Source organism: Enhydra lutris, unplaced genomic scaffold (genome assembly GCF_002288905.1).
Source record: "Enhydra lutris kenyoni isolate GAN:26980312 unplaced genomic scaffold, ASM228890v2 scaffoldscaffold22, whole genome shotgun sequence".
Taxonomy (NCBI): domain Eukaryota; kingdom Metazoa; phylum Chordata; class Mammalia; order Carnivora; family Mustelidae; genus Enhydra; species Enhydra lutris.
The window spans coordinates 40,906,748-40,926,721 of record NW_019154106.1 but is presented as its reverse complement, the minus strand read 5'-3'; the positions used below and the strand labels follow the sequence as shown (position 1 = coordinate 40,926,721).

Below are 19,974 nucleotides of genomic sequence, written 5' to 3'. Positions count from 1 at the left end.
ATCCACCCCAAGGTGAAGTTACAAGGACAATCATCAGTAGCTTTAGGAAGAAGGGGCTCACAAACAGACACTTTCCTTCCCTTCTTCTTTGCTCCCAGAGGCATCAAGCAGACCTGCAATGAAAGAGAAGAGCCTTCCTCAGACTGACTGACTCCAGAGGACACTTTCTCTTCCCTTGAGTGGGAGATGTTTGCAAGAGCTATGGTAGTGCCTGGTGACAGAGCCAGTGTTTTCTGGAAGGAGCTGGACACACCATGATCTTCAGGTAGGGCTTGCTTGAGAAAAATAATTGCCAAGCACCTTCCTAATGGCAGGACAAGTCCCATGCGCTAGGGATTTGAAGACACGCTATCTGTTCATAAGGACTTCTCAGTGTGGTGGAGGAAGAGACATACAAATGAGTCATTATGGCACAATGTGGTAAGTGCTGTAATAGAGGGATGTCAGGGTCAAGCAAGTTCAGTGTGGGCTGCAGTGGCTAAGTTTAAGCATCCAGGAACTCTGTCTCCTTGTGGCCAATATGAAGATGAACACCACTGACATCAAAAGAACCAGTTGCTTGGGTGAAGCCCGACAGTGTTCGATTCACACACAGATGAAACTTCTCCACAGACCTCCTCATGATGGATGTATTCAGCCAAAGCTGTACAGTTGAGGCTATCACCAGACTCCCAGGGCTGACTGTCATAAGAACCCTCAGTCTAAGTCAGTGGCATCACAGTGACACCTGTCTGGTGCAGAGGCTACAGCCATCTAATCCTGCCTCCTCCCACTACCCTGCACTCTAGCTGAGCCAAACCTACATACCCAAGCCCTACTGCAACACTTGGAAATCAAGAAATGCTCACAGGATGCAGAATGAGCAGAGTGCTGGACAGAGAAGAGCACTGGATCTGGAGTCAGGGAACCAGAGTTCTGAGTACTGAACTGCGTTACAGCAATGATTGCTATATCTGGTTGGAAAAATAGAAAATTGTGGTTGGCATCATTTTCATAGCTACCTTGTGTCGTCTCCTGAGGACTCTGTTCATTCATTAGCTCCTCTCTCTGAAGGTCAATCTGAAGGCAGTCTCACAGTCTGTGAGGAGCAGACAGCCTGCTATAGTATCATACCATCTCATGGTGGCCCCACCTTGTCTGCTGAGTTCTGTGAGGAGTGAGTAACCACTAGCAGAGAACAGTCCAGAATTCTGTACTGACTCTAAGTTTTTATCAATATGACTGGCATAACTATGGAAGGATCAGATGTTTCCAATCCTGCTCCTTATGGGGACTGGCCATGGAACCGACTGAAAGTCATAGCTAGAACAAGTGGTACAAAATCTTGAGGCTTACAGAGTGTTCCCAAACCTAGTATCTGTAAGCTAATAATAAGTGGTTTCCAAGATAATTTCTATTTTGAAATCAGTACAGGTTGCAATGGCCAGATTAGTATTTTGAAATCAATACAGGTTACCATGGCCAAATTAGAACTGGTAGGCCATTATTTCTTTATACTGGTTGAGGCCAGAGCTGAATAGCCATTTACCAATTCTCAAGGGCAAAAGCATGGTTCTCTTTATTAGAACCTAAAGCCAGCTGTCACCATGCCATGGACAAATACCACCTGAAGAATTTTCATAGACTGAATTACCTGGACTAGTCTTTTGCGGGTAGAGAGTATGTCTCAAAGGACATCATTTTCCCCAAACTCAGAGAACCCAATGAGATTTAAAGTAGCAGAATTCACTTATTCAAGCTTTATACATGCAGGATGCCCCCAGTCATGGGACCAAACATGACTCTTAGGGGAACGTAGTCTGGGCAGAAAATAAGGGATCTTCTTTTCCTATGCCATAGACAGAGAATAATTATGAACATGGGTTTTATGGTTTTTGGACAGTGAGCCCTTCCATTGCTATGAAAATTTGCAAAAGAAGAAGAAGAAGGAGAAGAAGACAGAGTGAGCAAACATTTGATAAAGAAGATTCAGAAGATCAGTGATTTCTCTGAGAAAAACTGGAAAAGCCAGATTAAAAACAATCAATTTGAAGACTTTGGGGAATCACTGAGACATTTTGGAGGCACGAGGTTGAGAGAAGAGTAGATGATTGCCAAGGCTGTTGAGGCAGTGTTGACTCTCAAATTTCTGAGACTCTTAATCACTGACCCGAATGTATTCCCAGGGGTATCCTCCACTGGTGTCCCTGGGAACACAAACAAGACTTGAGCACCTGCCATATGCTCACTGATTCTCAGGGCTACCCTGCAACATGGAAATTACTGTTCCCATATTACAGAGGAAGGAAAGGGAGGTTTGTAGAAACTATAATACTTACTGAAGGCCACATAGCTTTGGAGTCCTGGAACCTGGATTCAAACCCAGTTCTCTCCACCTTTAAAGCCTGGGCTTTCTCTACTGCAACACAGACCATCTACTGACATGGGAATGTTCTGTGATCCAAATATTTCCACTGACTGTCCGAGGCCATGACTTGGTCTCTGGAGGCAAGGGGAGATATGTCTGGATAGGCTGTGTGGGATGACAACAGGACAAGAGCATTACTTCTCCTCTGGGACAGTGGTTTCTGCTCAGGGGCAGGAAGTCAGAAGACTTAGGCATGAACAATGGATAATTTCAGTGACTGAGAGAGGTCCACTCACCAAGAGAGAGGAGATCATGCTTAGGTCATGAAGGGAACGTGACTTCTTGCTATGACACTGTGAGGACACCTTAGGCTGTTGGGCCAGAAGTAGCTCAGTGTGTCAGCTTTATGAGGACAGAGATGGATTTACTCTCATCCATTGCTGTGTCCCCAAAGCCTAATTCTGTGGGAGTGACACAATGGGTAGTCAAGGAATTTTTAATCGATAAATGAAGAATGAATGAATGAATGAATGAATGAGAAGTCTAAGGGTACTGGAAAATTTAGATTCAATGTAATATAAAAAAAGTTCTTAATGAAATTAGTTACCCAGGGACACACACATAAGGAAATGAAGAAAATTTCAATTCTTATTATTCCTTCTGTGGAAAGTTCTGGTGTGTGTTTGAAAGAATTCTTAATGCTTGCACAAAGAACTAATGATGGCTGCTGTGAGGTTACCAACCCAGGGAGGGCCAGCATATAGCTTCAGTGAGCACCTGGAAGATTTAAGCACATAATTTAGGGAGAGGATTCAGAGCTTAACTGAATTTCTCTGCACTTCAGAGGAATAAGAGGCTAGGCTAGGGAAAGAGAGAGCCAGCACTGGGTCTGAATAGGGGCAAAGAAATACAGAAGGGGAATCATTAAGTGATTTTCCTAGGAGATACATAGTACAAAACCCACTCATTGTCCCCACATGTGATTCTGAGTACAGTTTTCTTTGCAGATTAAAACACTCATATAAGAAAATTTGGGGAGGTAAGGGTTTTTTTTAAAAAAAGTACTTATTTCCACTTTATGAAGGGCTTTGGTTGAAAAGAGGGGTGCTCTCGCAGATTCCAGATAAAAAACAAGGACCACCTCACTCATAGGTGGATGTAGCAGTTGAGTGTTTACTTATCACGAACTTTAATCTCTAAATAGCCATGTGAAGCAAGTATTATTATTATTCCTATCTTGCACATGAGGAAACAGAAGCACAAGGAGGTGGAGTGATATGCTCCAGGTCTCATGCCCAAAAGTGGTGGGGTCTGGACTTGAATCTTCAGCAGGGAGAAACTTAGCATGTCCGACTCTATATTCCTTCTATTTCCCTTGCTGCTGTGACCTATAGCTTAGAAACTTCTTAGTCCCTGCATGTAAGCATGTTACAGCTAAGATTTGCAAAAACTGCTGTTTACCCAAAATCCATCTCACCCAAAGAGATAAGCAAGTAGCCAGACTGGTCACCATCCCAATTCCTCAAGACTGAGGAATGATCACGACTCAAGAGAGGATTGAAACTGTGCCCCATAAGGTTAATGAGGTTGAAAGCAGCAGAGAACTGTTTTTCAGGGAACTGTTTCCTCCTAATCAGCTATTGTCCTTTCAGACCTCACTAACAAACCCACCAGCTGTCTCTGCGGAAGCTTAGACTCAAGGTCAACAGGTACAGTTCCAGCCTAGGAACAAGCAAGGCACTGGATTCCATACCTGAGATAAGGAGCCCAAAACCACATCTAGTTTAGATTGGCTCTCCGAGCACGCCCATAGCCCACTCCTCTTGACCCGGGATAACCTCCTGACGTCGGGCTGAATTTTGCCTCTTTCTGGCGCTGTCTCTGCTCCAAAGTGAACGTGAGATGTATGTTACATTATGTTTGGTCAATGTGTATGCTCCACCTTTCCCTGTGAATAGTCGTAAGTTTCCCCACCCATTTCCATCAATATGTCAGCTCCTACCCTGAATTTGCCCTTTAAAAACCCTACTGGAGGGGCACCTGGGTGGGTCAGTCATTGAGCATCAGACTCTTGATTTCAGCTCAGGTCAAGGTCTCTGGGTCAGGGAATTGGCCCCGCATAGGGCTCTGTGCTCTCCCCTTCTCTCTGCCCCTCCCCTGCTCCCTATGCCACTCATATGTGCTCTCTCTCTCACTCTTAAAAATAAATATATAAATAAATAGGCCCACTTGATCCTTAGCCCAGAATCTCAGAGATGGTCTTTGGACAATAGCTTTCAGTCTCTCCAGGTTGCTGGCCTCCTGAATAAAGCAGCCTTTCCTTTTCAACCAACAACTGTCTCTTGAGTATTGGCTTTCCAGCAGTGAGCTGCTCAACTTGGATTTCGGTAACAAGCCCAGGCAGAGGTCTATGTCAGAGTCCTCACCCTTCCCAAGCCCTGCAGCCCCACTCCCAAGGTGGTATGTCCACTGCATGTGGAAGGTGGTGCTGGGAGGAAGCAGGTGACCCTCAGGAACAAATCTAGAATGGCAACCACTTGTGTGTTTTCTTAAATGAGAACAGGCAAATTATGTAAACAGCAAGGAAGTTAAGTCCATCCAATATGGAAGAAAGAAGAGTGGGTAGAGGACAGCTGAGGACCAACCACAACACCCAGCAGCCCCTTCTTGCCTCTAAAAAGTCCCCATCAGTCCAACTGGTCAGGGGCTCACACAGGATGGGAGTATCAGCATGGAATAAGCTAGACCCTACTGGGCCCCACAGTTAGCATCATGGCCTGAATTATCCATCATTCTCAGTTCCTGCAGTCCTGGATGCCCTGAGGAGATGGAGGAAATCCACAACCTCTGCTGTCCTCCCTCAGGGCGACATGGCATTTTCACTCATGGAACTGAACACAGTTTGAAGCTCTAATTTGTGTTTGTCTTTTTCCTTTCTTGGTCTCCTATTAAACTCAAAGCTTGTAATGCCTAGATCTGCTTGGGGTTTTTGGGTTGATGTTGTTCACCATCATGTCCCCAGCATTTAGCACATGTCCCTTAGAGATCATCTTTTATAATATCTTCATTTAACACAGGAAAAAGTTGAGGCTTAAAGAGTCAAAGGGATTTTCCTGAGATCCCATTGTGAATAGCAGGTCCAATGCCCAAGGGCCTTGGTCTCCGGGAGTCCTGTCTGAGGCTATCCCACTGTTCTCTGCCACATCATCATTATGAGAAAAGCTTCCTCCCAAAAAATCCTCACGGTAGCTCAGAATGTGAGAGAGATTCAGGAGTATAGAAATGGCTGGTTGCTCCAATATCCATCTCCCTCCTCTCTTACATAATAATTCTGGGAGTTTTGGACCAGGAAAAAAAATCCTATTCCCAACCCACCTTAATGCTGGATGGCACTATGTAATCTGATGTTGGCCAATGGGAAGTGAGCAGAAGCAATGTAGCCAATTTCTGAATTGTGTCTTTCCTTCTCTTCACCGCTGGATGGAGAGCTAAAGTGTCGAGGGCCCATGTAGAGCCATGTAGGAGGAAATCACCCTGGGGGATGGGAGCATCAAGTGGAAAGCACAGTGTGTCTAATGCCATGGAGTCACCAGTTCAGTCCTGGTAACTTCTCTCTTGTTTAAGTCACGATCATAATGGATATCTTCCTAAAGTAACACAAATAATAAACTTAAAACACTTATAAACACCTGTGTACCCCTATCTTCTTAAAAAAAAAAAAAACCAACAACACACTACATTCTATTTTCAAGGCATCTATGTTGATAATGAGAGATTAGTCCCAAGAAGTGACATTAGATGGAGATGTGCAGACAACCAATCTCTGAGGAAATACACAGAGAAATCGATCCAATCACACACAGAAAGTCCCAGGACATGCCAACTGTGAGGAGGCCATAAGAAGAGATGGATTTCCTCCATTTGCCATCAAATCTCATTTCCAACTTCTCTACCCTCCTCTGCGTCTTCATCATCCTCATGGATGGGCTCCCTCTCTCTCTGGGTCCTGGTTGCTTTCAGTGGAAAGGGAGATAGGGGCAGACAGGAGCTGGAGGGTGGGAGGAGGGCGACTGGGGGTTTGTGACTTTCTGGCTCTTCTCTGCCAGGCTGTGAGTTAGCATGGATGTGTTGCTCTGCCTAAGGACTCCACTCCTGTTTGGTGGTCCTTTCCTACAACCACAGCCCTCCTGAGTTCTGGTAACTTCTTCCCCTTGTCTTTAAGCCTAGTGATCTTAAGGACCCTGCTATTACTTTCCTTAAGGGGTAGTGGCCACCATCCCATGTAATTTTCTCTAAATCTGCCCATATTGGTGGATTGTACCTTAATTAAACTCTTCTGAATTATCCTATTTTAGGCCATCTGTTTTCTGCTGGCATCCTGAGAGATACTGAAAGGAAAGTAAATTTCAAAAAGCAAGTCAAACAGATGACTGGGTTATTCACAGTACTTAAGCTTTGGGATGTGTGCATGTTCCCAATCTTGCTCCCTAAATTAAGGAAAGCAACAGATTTCTCACCATGACAGCACAGTTTGAATGGTTGGGATGGAGGGGCAAGTGGGACAAGGCTCTAATGGGGGAGGGGGGACAAGGTGGGTTTACCAATTCAGATTTCCACAGTCAGGGCTGCCAGCACCCAACGTGGCTGGAAGGTCCTCCATGCCTGCTGTCTTCTCCTGCAGGAGCCCCTGAATACTGCACCCCCAGATCAAGTTACATGGATGTGCACTAGAAGGAAAAACCCAACGGTGGCTTTGGAAATAAATGCTCCATCAAGGTGCCTTTCCTCCACTGTTTCAGCAGGAGACGACAAGCTGACCTGTGCTGAAGAGAAAGCCTCCTGTGACTGACCACTGCTACAGGACACTTCTCTGCCCAGGAGCAGGGGTGAAGCCTGGTGACGGAGTAAGACTGATCAAGATGCTGGACAGCCCCTGTGATTTCCTGTACAGGGATCTGTTGGCAAGTGAGAACGTGGGGTTCTATGAGTCACCACTCCTCATGAGATGTTTCTCGACATTTGATTTGCTCTACTCCTATCGCTTCACCTCTGCCCTTGACAGGTTCATCAGTAGACTGGCTAACCGCATTTCAAAGGATCAGTGAGCCTCAAGATAAATTACTAGAATTTTCCCAAACTGACTGAAAAAAGGGAACAGAGTATTCAAGAGTTGTGGGATGATAACAAAAGGTATAGAATATATAGAACAGGGATATTAAAAAGCAAAGAAGAAAAGGAACAGAAGATCTATTTGAAGTAATAATGGCCAAGAGCTTTTCAATTATTTGCAGGCACTAAACCATAGATCCAGGTAGTTCAGAGAACCTGAACTAGGATGAATAATAATAATTTTTTAAGACCCCTGTATTTGCATATTCAATTTCTGGGGGCAGCGAAACCACTCCATATGATACTGTCATGGTGGACGTGTGATACCCTGCATTGGCCAAATCCATTGAGTTATATAAGGAACCCTGAGTAAACGATGGACTTCACTTTATAATAATGTCTCTGTATTGGTGCATCAATTTTAATAAGTGTGACACATTAAATGAAGATGTTAGCAATAGGAGAAGCTGTGGCAGGGGGAGTGGGGATGGGGAGAGGGAGTATGTGGGAACCCTCTGTACTTTCTGCGAAAATTTTCCATAAATCTGATAGTGCTCTAAAATGCAAAATTCATTAAAAATGAATAGGCAAACCACCAACTGGATGAATATTTATAACACACATAACTAAGGAAAGACTCATCGGCATAAATAGAAACTCCTACAAATAAATAACAAAAAAGGGAAACACTTAATAAAAATGGGCAAAACTTAAGACACTTCAAAAAAAACACAAATAGCCAATAAGCACATGGAAAGATGCCAATTTCATAAGTCATTTTGGAAATGCAAATTAATACACAATGAGATGCCACTTTATACTCATTAGAATGACTAAAATTCAAAAGACTGGCAATGTTTGTTAAGAAGGATTTGGAGCAACTGGCACTTTTAGACATTGCTGGTGGAGATGTGCAGTAACACAACCACTTTAGAAAAGAGCTTGGAAATTTCTCAGAGTCGAGCATACATCTTTCCGTGACCTGGCAATATCACTTAAGGTTATTTATCCGAGAGACATAAAAACATATATCCAGAAAAAGCCTTGAAGAAGAATGTTCACAGTAGCTTTATTCACAATAACCAGTAATGGAATACTACATAGGTATCTATCAATATGAAAATAAATGGTGGAATATCTGTACAGTGAAATAGTACTCAGCTTTATTAAAATGACAAGCTACTGACATGCAATGTCACGGCCTGCATAAATCCTAAAAATATGCTGAGTGATACAAGGTAGGAACAAAAGAGTACATTGAATCATCCTAAATATATGAAATCAAAGGTCAGGGAAACCTCATCTTTGGTGTTAAAAGCAGGAATGATAATTTCTTCTGGGGCAGGAGGAATGTCTGGGAGGGACGTGAGGGAACTTTCCGAGGTGAAGAAAATGTGTTGTGCTTTGCTTGGGGTTTGAGTCACGTGGGCGTACTGTTGTAACTCACTGCACCTTTCGCTTATGATCCGTGCCATTGCTCTCTCCTAATTGTACCTCAATTAAAGAACTGAAAAATTATGAGACGATGCAATGTTTAAACTTAACATATTATAATTTTTACAGAACTTGTCATTTTAGAAATGTTTTTCTGTAATTGAATTAATAAAATGAACGTTGCGAGCTCTGTGGAAGAGAAGGTAAATCTGAAGAAGATCCTGTCCTCAGAGAATACGGAGTCTGGTAAGATACATTGGAAACGTGCCATAAAGGGGGTGGCTTAGTTGGTTAAGAGTCTGCCTTTGGTTCAGGTCATGATCCCAGGGTCCTGGGATCCAGCCCCACATGCCCCACATCGGGCTCCCTGCTCAGCCGGGAGTCTTCTCCCTCTCCTTCTGCCCCTCCCCCCAGCTCGTGCGCTCGCACTCTCTCTCTTGCTCTGCTCTCTCTGTCTCTCAAATACATAAATAAAATCTTAAAAAAAAAAAAAAGGAAACATGCCATGAAGGATCATAGAGCTCCAGAGAGGGAGAGCCAGAGCAGAGGCACAGAGATGGGAATGAGAAGGTATATACATGGGGTTCCTCTGGAGGGCGAGGGACAGGAAGTTACAGTAAGACGACCTACCTCAGACCTTAAGCATGCTTTGACTTCGATTTGCCCAGTTATAAAACTCAACTTTGTGCTTGCACAAACTGGCAATGGTGACAGAAAGAAACACATGGTGACTTGAATCTGGTAAATGGACATTTAGTACAGGCTTGGTGTAAAAATTCATCATTTATTTATTCATTAAGTATATTTATTCATTAAGCCATTTATTCAACAGACATCCATTAAGCTAGGGAGATATTCCAGGGCCTTTCAAAATCAAAGACGATAGCTCTTTGGGACTAGACTGCACTTCAATTCTTTTAATTTTATGGAGACAGATGGCAGGAGGGTGACCATAGAAAGTTGTGAGGGAATGTTTTTCTAGTCCCTCTTGAGCGCAGTGACCAAAGAAAATGTCAACTTTTCCTGTACCGTGTTCAGCCTCTGCTGAAGGTGGGATTCTTTAGAAGGGGACCTGAGAGTTGGCAAAGCTGGGGATGGTGTGAAGGTCCTGGGGGAGGCTGTCCTTGAGGCGCTGGACTTCAGTGTCTGCCTGACAGGCTCTGTCTCAGTCCTCACGAGGAGGACTGTTATCTCAACCTTCAGCTTTATCTTAAAACTTGAAGGCTTTAAGACCAGGGCACCCACCGGCTGAGAGAAGTCAAGAAAACCTCCCAAACTGATGGGGAGAGAGTTGGCTCTCAAAGCCACATTTGTCTGAGGGAGACAGACTGACTCAGAACACCACACTGCTTCCGGCCATCTCCAGAGTTTCCTGAGGAAGGCTGGCTTCACTCTCATCCCCTCCTGATAGGTCCTGCAGAGCCCTCTGCAGGACCATCTTGAGGGTCCTGTGCCGCTGAGCCCACCGCTGTCTACAGGAGCCAACGAAGAAGTAAATGATGGGGTTGACACAGCTGTTGAGGCAGGACAGGAGAACAGCAACCAGATAAAGATGCTTGAGGACTGTATCCGAGGACTGTATCAGAATCCAGTGTAAGAGGACCCAGTGGATGCCAAAGGGCAGGCCACAGAGGAGGAAGACCAGTACCGTGAGTGCCACAGTCGCATAGAGCCTGGTCAGCCGCAGCCGATGGCGGCCACACAGCGATTGGCTGAGCAGGGCCAGGCTGGACCCAGAGAGAAGCACAAATAAGAAAATCAGCCAGGTGGCAGCCATGAAATCAAACGCCCGACACCAATTGTCGTCGAAACCCCGAAACAGGAAGCCACAGTACTCCCCTTCCAGGATGCTCAGCAGCAAGGAGAGGGCCCAGAGCAGGGCACACGTCATAGCTGATGTGTGTTTTGGGCGGTGGCAGTGGTACCAGATGGGACACAGGACTGACAGGCAGCGCTCTGTGCTAATAGCACTGAGAAGGCTCAGGCTTGCGATGTAGGCAAAGGTCCACACGAAGACGAAAAACGTGGGGATGGAAAGGGACACGGAATGGAAGTTGACAAGCATCACCAGGAAATAGACAACCTGGAAGGAGAGGAAGAGGAAGTCGGCTCCTGCCAGGTTGAGGATGTAGACGGAGAAGGTGTTCCTCCGCACGCGGAAGCCCAGGAGCCACGCACGATCAGGTTTCCCAGCAGCCCACCGAGGGCAAAGGTGAGGCTTAGCAAGGACACGATCAGGATCCCCACGGGGAAAGTCTGCAGAAAGGCGTGGTCACTTCCATTCACCGGTTTGAGTGTGCTCTCCCAGGCTGGGGAGGTGGGATCCAGGCTCAGAAACCCTCCACTGGTACTCCTGGGAACACAAACAAGACGGAGCACCTTCTGGAAGCTCACTCCTCCTCAGGGCCAGCCTGCTACTGGGGGATTACTGTCTCCATGTTACAGAGGAGGGAAAAGGAGGCTTGCAAAGGTTAAGATACTCACCAAACACTGCGCTGCTTTGGAGTTCTGGAACCTGGATTCAGACCAGTTGTCTCTGACGCTAACGCTTGGACTCTCTCTACAGCAACACCGACCTTATACTAATGTGGGAATATTCCAGGGTTCACACACCTCTTCTTAACCTCCCAGACCATGTCAGGTCTGTAGGAGGCAATAGGAAAAAAGTCTGGACAGGTTATGTGTTGTGACAGCAGGACCCTGAGCTCAGGATTCCTTCTCCCTGGGACTGAGAATTCCTCTTAGGGGCCAGGAAGTTGGACCCTGCCATGACCTATGGACAATCTCAGTGACTAAAGGTGGTCCATCTACCACAAAGGAAGTCATGATTTAGGGTCATGAAGAGAATGTGACCTGTTGCAATGACTGGTATGAGTATGGCCAAACCTCTTGGCCAGAAATGTCTCAGCATGTTGGCTTTATGAGGACAGGAGATACTTTCCTCCTGGCCATTAGTGTGTCCCCCTAATGTCCTACTCTATTGCGAGGGACACAGTCTAAGTCACTCTTACAATGGCTTTCTTTCTAGAGCAGTCAAAATAATAAACTTAAAATATTTACGAGTATGTGTGTACACCACCTTAAAAAAAACAAAAACCCCTCACAAAACTACGTTCCATTCTCAAAGCATTAATTTTTTTTTAAGACTTTATTTATTTATTTGAGAGAGAGAAAGAGAGAGTGCACACAAAGCAAGGGTGTGGGGGTGGGGTGGGGACAGAGGGAGAAGGAGAAGCAGGCTCTCCACTGAGCAGGGAGGACACAGGGCTGCATCCAGGACCCTTGGATCATGACCTGAGCTGAAGGCAGACGCTTAACCAACCAAACCACTCAGGTGCCCCCGTTCTCAAGACATTTATGATGATAATGAGAGACTATTCTGAAAGAGTGACAGCAGATAGAAAGGTGCAGACAGTCAAATACATCTTGAGGAGTACCATGAGAAATTGATCCAATCACACAGAGAGAGAAAGTCCCAGGAAATACCAACTGTGAGAAGGCTATAAGAGGAGATGGGTTTGGGGGCCCCTGGGTGGCTCAGTCAGTTAAGCAGCTGCCTTTGGCTCAGGACGTAATCTCAGTGTCCTGGGATCGAGCCCTTCGTTGGGCTCCCTGCTTAGTGGGGAGTCTGCTTCTCCCTCCGTCCTTCCCCCAACTTGTCCTTCCCCAAACTCATTCTCTCTCTCTTTCTCTCAAATAAATAGCATCTTACAAAAAAAAGAGAGAGAGATGGATTTTCTCCATTTGCCATCAAATCTCATTTCCATCTTTTCTACCCTCCTCTGGGTGTTTTCATCATCCTCTTCGAAGGTTTCCCCCTCTCTCTGCCTCCTGGTTGCTTTCAGTGAAAGCGAGACACGGACAGGAGCTGAGGGTTGGGAGGAGGGTGATTGGGGGTTTGTGACTTTCTGAGTCTCTGCCAGGCTGTGAATTAGCAGTGGACATGTTACTCTGTCTAAGGACTGTGCCCTTGTCTGGTGGTCCTTTCCTTCTGAGTTCTGGTAACTTCTTCCCTTTCCCTTTCAGTCCTTGTCTCTGGGGTCTTCAGTTAGCGTCCTTTATAGATTTCCTTTAGCCCTGCCCATACCCATGTGACCTGTCCTTTCATTACTCTCCTCCATTACCTGTACCTGTTCGGGTACCATATTTTCTGTTAGGACAATGTCAGATACAAGGGTACAAAGGGGGAAAAAACCCAACTTTTGAACAGCAAGCAAATCTGTGAAACCTGATGTTATTAAAACAATTTAGCTTTGGAATGTCGTGGTAGAATGCCGCCTTGGTCCCTGAGCACAATACATCTCTCCATGGTTGCAGATTTGACTGGAGAGAAAGAGGGAGTATAAGGAGACAGGAGAGAAGTCACAAGAGCCTGGTAGGGGCCGTTTGGCCCTCCCACAGTCCAAGTCACCAGCACCCAAAGCCTCCATGAGGAAGTTTCATGTCTCCCGATTTGCAGTGGGGTGCCCTGGCTTCCGACACGCCCCGCCCCCCTTAAAATGGATTCACAAGCAAGCGGATTAAGAGGAAGAAAACAGAACTGTCTCTGAAAGAAGACAGTTCTTGATCAAACGCTTACCTGAGCACCATTCTTCTTGCTGGGGGTAGAAACTAGGAAAGGAAGAGCTTTCCTGAGATTGAGAAATAGCAGAGAGGACTTCTCTACTCTGTGGATGGCAAGGGGTCCAAGGCCACAGGTGTGGTATCTGGTGACTACCTGAGGCTTATCAAGATGTTGGACAGCCCCTGTGATTTCCTGCCCAAAGGGCACCAGTAAATGAAATCCTGGAGATATGTCAAGCAAGAAACTTCACGAGATGTTTTCATGTGCCATGACTCCAGTCACTTATCTTGGCCTCTCCCCGTTCTACCCCATCCGGTTCCCCTCCCTGTGAGAAATGGCTGTCCTAGGGCCTTTTGCTGCCTTCTGTGAGCCTGGGCAATAAAGCATCCACCAAGCTGTGTGAGCTTCCATAGCTAAAGAATTGATGGCTTGATGTCAAAGCCTGGCTTGATGTTCAAGGCCCGGCTTGATGTTCAAGGCCCTGCATGTCTTGGCTCACTTAATCTTTTTAAATTTAATCACAGAAGCAATATATGCACATTAGTTTTATTTCAAATGATGCCAGGGTGTATAAAGTGAAACACGAGTTCTCTCCTACTCTCATTTCTCAATAGCAACCAGCACTTCCAGTTTCCATTCTAAATTCTTCCAGATGCTAATATTATGACTTTGTATAATAACATTACAGTTCTGCTTTTGATTTGTCAATAACAACAGCAGGGAATATCAAGTTCCCTTATAAAAGATAAGGAATTTAGTGCACTGCACACATTGTCACCTTTCTCCCTCTACATCATGATATTTGTTAGCTAGCTTATTTTCAGATCAGCTGATAATATTTTTGGCCTTAGCTCCTATGACTTCCTCTCATGTGCCCATGCTGCGGCCAAATTGAGTTTCTTGCCACCCCCTTTAAAAACTTCACTGTGAAGCATTTAAAACAATCAGAAAAACTTTTTTACTCACTTATTCATTGATACAAAACTATAGCTTTGTTGTGAAGATTAATGGATTAATTATGTAACAACTTAGAATAGGAACTCATAGTAAGTCCTATATACTTGCTAATTCTTACCATGATTTTTTTTACTATCTCTTTCCAGAAGTCTAACTCAATATACGTTAAAGTTTCTTTTCCTATTTTTCCATATCATTTAAATTCTTTCTTATTTTCCATCTCTTTGTGTCCTGGTTAGCTTTCTGGGTAATTTCTATAGATGTACCTTCTAGGTGACTAGTCTCTTTTGCACTGTGTCTAATCTGTTGCATCATCCGCTGAATTTTAAATTTACTTTTTATGGTATTAATTTCTAGAAGTTCTTTTTTTAAAAGATTTATTTACTTATTTATCTGTCAGAGAGAGAGAGTGAGTGCACAAGCAGGGAGAGGGGCAGAGGCAGAAGGAGAAGCAGGCTTCCCGCTGAGCAAGAAGCTCGACGTGGGACTTGATTCCAAGACCCTAGGATCATGACCTGAGCCAAAGGCAGTTGCTTAACCAACTGAGCCACCCAGGTGTCCCTAATTTCTAGACATTCTACTTGAGATTTATCTCTTGTTGCTGCCTCACACTGTCAATTCTCTCTTTTATGTCTTTAACTTTATTGGGCATGGCCATATTATACTTCTCCAATAATTCCAGCGCTGAAGTCTATGTATGTCTGATTTTACTGCCCATTATGTCTTTTATCACTTTCACACAGTGCCTTTTTACTTTCTGTGTTTGTGATTTTTGACTATCAGTAGCTCACTTTTTTTTTTTTAAGATTTTATTTATTTGTCAGAGAGAGAGAGGGAGTGCACACGAGTGGGGCGGGGCGGGGAGCAGCAGGTAGAGGGAGAAGCAGACTCCCTGTCGAGCAGGGAGCTCGATGCTGGGTTCCATCTCAGGACCCTGGGATCATGACCTGAGCCGAAGGCAGGTGCTTAACTGACTGAGCCACCCAGGCGTCCTGAGCTGCTCCCTTTCACTGGGACTTTATCTGTGGGAATCCTCTGAGGTCTGAATTACAGCTGAGCTCCTCCAGAGAGGTCTTCTTTTTCTTTTGCTAGTTACCTGGGGGACCTTCCCAGCATTATTCATTTTTCAGGATGTCACCAGGGATCTCATCTGTCATTTGAAGTGTTAGGATCACAACGTGATACTGACTTGTGGCTACAAATTCTCCAGAGAGAGAATGTTTCTTCACTCAGAGCCAATTTCTTGGTAGTTTATTTCTCATTAGTGATCTCACTAATGAGAAATACACTAAAGGTTTAGTCTTTGGAGTTCCCAACTTTTGATTTCTGACCTTTGGTTTGTCCCAAAGTTCTGTCTTCTAGAAGCCGAATAGGAAATATGAATCTCCTTCATATTTGCGAAGGGGATTCCATTAAAGGAAGAAACTTTATCAGCTCTGTGCTTTAGAAACATCCCTCAGGCTGTCACAGGGAGAATAGATAGAATATAAATGAAAATATAAATCTCTAGTCATACTTCTACAATGGAAACAATTGCACAAATACTTTGGTATCTGCATGCAATAAATCCAATACACTGTTTTGTAATGTATAGTATATTTCCAATTTAACAATTAATTATGGAATCTGGTCTCTGTTCCTTCTTTGTAAAGTGAGATGCTTTCCAGCTGTGATGAGTCTAAAACTAAGTTTTAAGACTGGTGCCTATGGAGCTCTTTCTTCCTCCTGTGTCCTACCCCGCCCCCCCCCCCCGCCCCGCCTTGGATCTGTTCTGTACCAAAGAGAAAGGATACCTCAAACAGGGCTCTCTCCCAAGGCCAAACTTGATCCCAAAGTGACTCTCATCAGGTCCTTAATGGTTCCCAGAGGCTCCCCTTTCCATCCCTGTGATATACTCATGAGTCTAGGCGCCCTCCATGACCCAAAATTTTGTGTTACAAATTCTTTTCATTAGAGTCATTTAGTCATTTAGGTGTAATATAGGAAGTCCCTATGAAGAATAGTTTTGTTGCATGGTGTGTGTGTGTGTGTGTGTGTGTTTGTAAAAGTGTATGTGAGAATGTATGTGTAGCTAATTTTACTATGCGAATTTGCAGTTATAATTTTGGGAGGGTGTGACTCATTGCTGTATCTGAACCTCTTCTTCTCATTCTTCTCATTCTACTCCATGCGGATATCACCAGCAGCCGAAAGCCAAGTGCATGCAATAAAACCAAGGCCAGGATCGGGCGGCGGTGGGGGGTGTTGCATCTGATGTTATCATCTGAACTCTGAATCCCACTATGCCTGGAGCCATGTCGTCTTGCTGAATCTCAGCTGTTTGAACCAAAAATGTCTATTTCTGCTAAAACTAATTTAATTTGGACATATCTTTTGCTCGTGCAGCCACAAATATGTCCATATGAAAACATTGATCACATAGTGCTTTAAGCATCTGAGGACGTATTTCTCTCCTATTGTGCTGTGAGTGCTTTGAGAATAATGACCATGTCTTTGAGTCCCAGTGCCTGGGACAATGCCTGACCCAATGCTCAGCAAAAGAAAAATTTTAAGCATGTTCACTTGTGTCTGCAAGCACGAGTGACTTAGTGATTGAACAAATGACTTGGAAAAGTGAGGATGGGGAAGTCCTTCTAGGCAGAGAATTTTAAGGCCTAACTGTGAGAAAGACCTGGGCATAGAAGAACAAAGCAAAATGGAGACAAAGAATATTTGACTGGGTAGTCCGCTTTAAAACTTAACACAATATTTAAGAAGCCCAGTCCTTGTGGGAAATGGAAGTCATCTGTAGTTGGCTTAGATTCAGTATTCATCACCGTACAAGTCGGGGAGTGGTGTTTTGAAGAAATGGGGGAGCAGGCCACTGTGACCTAGAAAATCACAGGGGAGTCCAGGAATGTGGAAGCAGAATAAGCTGGATCTAGCAGTGGGGACAGAAAAGTCACTGGGTTATAGGATCCTTTCTATAAAAACCCACCGGAGAGTGGGCTCCACTGATCTCTTGGGTCTTCATGACCACGCTGGAAGACCACAGCTGCGTCATCAGAATGATGGCTGACTTCCAGTGGCCCCGACAGGGGCTGCGGGAGGAAATGGATCAAGATTAATCTGAACTGGCTGGATTGGGGGGAAGAGCAGTCACAAGACTTCAGAGCAGGAAAGAGAATTCAGTCTGGGGAGAGCAGGGGAGGACCGGAAGTAGGAAACTCCCTTGTGAGAGTGCTGAGCTTTTCTCATCCAGTTATGGTCATTCATAGTCCTTGCATAGGAAATCACATGGCTTCTCAGGCTCTTGATAACACCAAATCAGGCAGCCTTGTCTACAGGGCTTTCTCCAGCCAGAGGACCAAGAGTTCATTTCAGAGTCAGGAGCTCCAGGAAGGACCTCCTGCTTCAAGGGAGCTCAGAGCTGATTCTCTATGGGAAGTAGAGTAGAAGGAAAGTAAAGCCTTATTGAATTCTTTCCTTTCCATTCTGTTGCCTTGTTAGGTCAAACTGCTCTTGCTCAAACAAGATCTAGTTCCCCAGAAAGTCAGGGCCTCATGGAGATAGGAGTTTAGGGCTTTGAGTAGCTGGGGGGATCAGGGAAGCGTGCTGCCACCTTCATCTGACTGAGGAGAGCCAGCTTCTTCTCCATCTGATTCTTTGTTTCTTCAGATCAGCTGTCAGGGAACATAAAACATGGGCCTGGGAAGCTTCTAGGAATAAAAAAGTTGGGACGACCAAAGCTCTAGTTTTCCTAGTTGAAAAGAAAAACTTATTTTTCCTCTAAGAATCACTTGAGTTCATTCAACAAATATTTATTGAATGTCTACTTTGTGCCAGGTACTGTTGTAGGCACTGGGATAAGGTGTGAACATCACAAAAATCCAATGAAAGGATAGAAATGTGACATTCCATGTGGCGCCACTAGGTGGTAGTCAATGATTATTGTGGGGATCATGTAACCCATGGCTGGCCAGCAGGGGGCCCAGTCAGTGACGCTTGGGAAGAGGTCCCACTTCAAGTGGGCGAGTGAAGGGGAGCCATGTTATTTCGGGATGGTTATTCACCAGTGGCAGTGTAGCGCAGTGTCTGTGAAATCAAAGTGTGGAATGATCATTCCTGATCTCAAATCCTGGTTCTGACAAGGTTACTAATGAACTGAACCTTACTGACAGTTAAATTGCTTAATCTCACTAACCCTCAGTTACCTCAGTGAAATGGTGATGGCTGCCTATAAAGCTGTCATGAGGTACTCAAAGACACCAGTGTGTGCTTAGAGTGTGGTAAAAGCTCTATGACTGTCAAGAACTGCTTATGATGGTCATCACTTTTATTAGCCCATTCCTTCCCTGGAATCCCACAAGGCCTCTGAGGGTTGGTCCTGACATCCAAGTACCCCAGGCCAGCAGGGTCTGAAGCTACTTTGCACTCGTCAGCCACTGCGAGTCCCGGGGGTGGAGCTGTGACCTGGACGGGGGCCCTTCCACCTGCTGCTGTGTGACAGCAGGTGAACTCTGTTTCCACTCCTGTTGCTGTGTCTCTGTTAGAGTAGATACCTCGTGTAAGCGCGGACTGTAAACCACAAGGCACTATAAAGACGCAAAGACCCATGATGGCTGCTTAATTCTCTTCACCCCCACAGGAACGTTTGTCAGGGAGCTAAAAGGGTCAGACTCCCTGCTCTTTACCTTCCAGCAGAGAGCGGTTCCTCTCCAAGTCTTTCCGGCTTCGGGGAACCCCAGTGACCTCCATGTCACCCTCTTCTTCCTGGGCTCCTTACAGCCGGGCTGTCACCTGGTAAGGCCTGCTGGTTTGGTTTTCTCCAGCTTCCTCTGCCAGTGTTTGGCCAGGGTGGAGTGGGGAGAGGCGGTAGCACTCAGCCAGGTAGGAGCAGGCAGAGGTAGTGGGGCCTTCCTGCCAGGGAGTGGGGAGGTGATATGTAAACACCATGGTAGGGGAGTGGGCAGCCAAGGAGGAGGACAGAGGTGCAGGCCCAGACTTCCCTGAGGGCTGGGTTGCTCCTAGGCCATGTTATAGTTGCTGGGTGGAGTCGAACCTTGGGCCTTGGGAGCTGACAGATCTCTGTTTTAAAACAGCTCCTTGAACGAGGCCAAACTTTAGAAAACCCGTGCTGGGGAGCTGGGCCAGTTTACAGATAAGTATACAGTTTGGAGTTCCGCTTTGGGAAAATGGAGGGAAAGGGCTAAAACAGTACATAAGGATCTTTCAGATACTAAACTGCCCCTCCTTCTAAGCCTCTGTGCAAGCAGGCCTCATGCTCTGTGTTCTTCCCCCTTCTCTGCCTCCTGGAAGCCCCCTTATCCTTTTGGCCCAGTCAAGTTCCCCCTTTTGGAATATATCCCAGTCCACAGGGGCACTTTCCCGGACTGACTCCACAGCCCCTGTGCTCTCCCTACAAGCCTGACACAGCACATGCTGCTCTCTGTGGAGGCTTATGAGTGCGTCCTCCAGGTTGGAAACTCTGAGAGCTGGGACATTGTTATTCATTCATTGGCTCATTCATTCATTTGTTCACCAATAATCATGGAACTCCCATTGCTTGGCAGGTCCTGGATTG

General features: G+C 45.4%; 1 protein-coding gene across 1 annotated transcript; it reads right to left on the bottom strand.

Annotated features, from left to right (window-relative positions):
* Positions 1–10,223: 10,223 nt before the first annotated feature.
* Positions 10,224–19,148, bottom strand: LOC111149938 (mas-related G-protein coupled receptor member X2-like). Its single transcript, XM_022507212.1, is given in 6 exon segments — positions 10,224–11,065; positions 11,068–11,243; positions 13,015–13,040; positions 17,389–17,491; positions 18,793–18,985; positions 19,085–19,148. Coding segments are annotated over 6 exon segments (1,404 nt in total).
* Between the last annotated feature and the right edge of the window lie 826 nt (positions 19,149–19,974).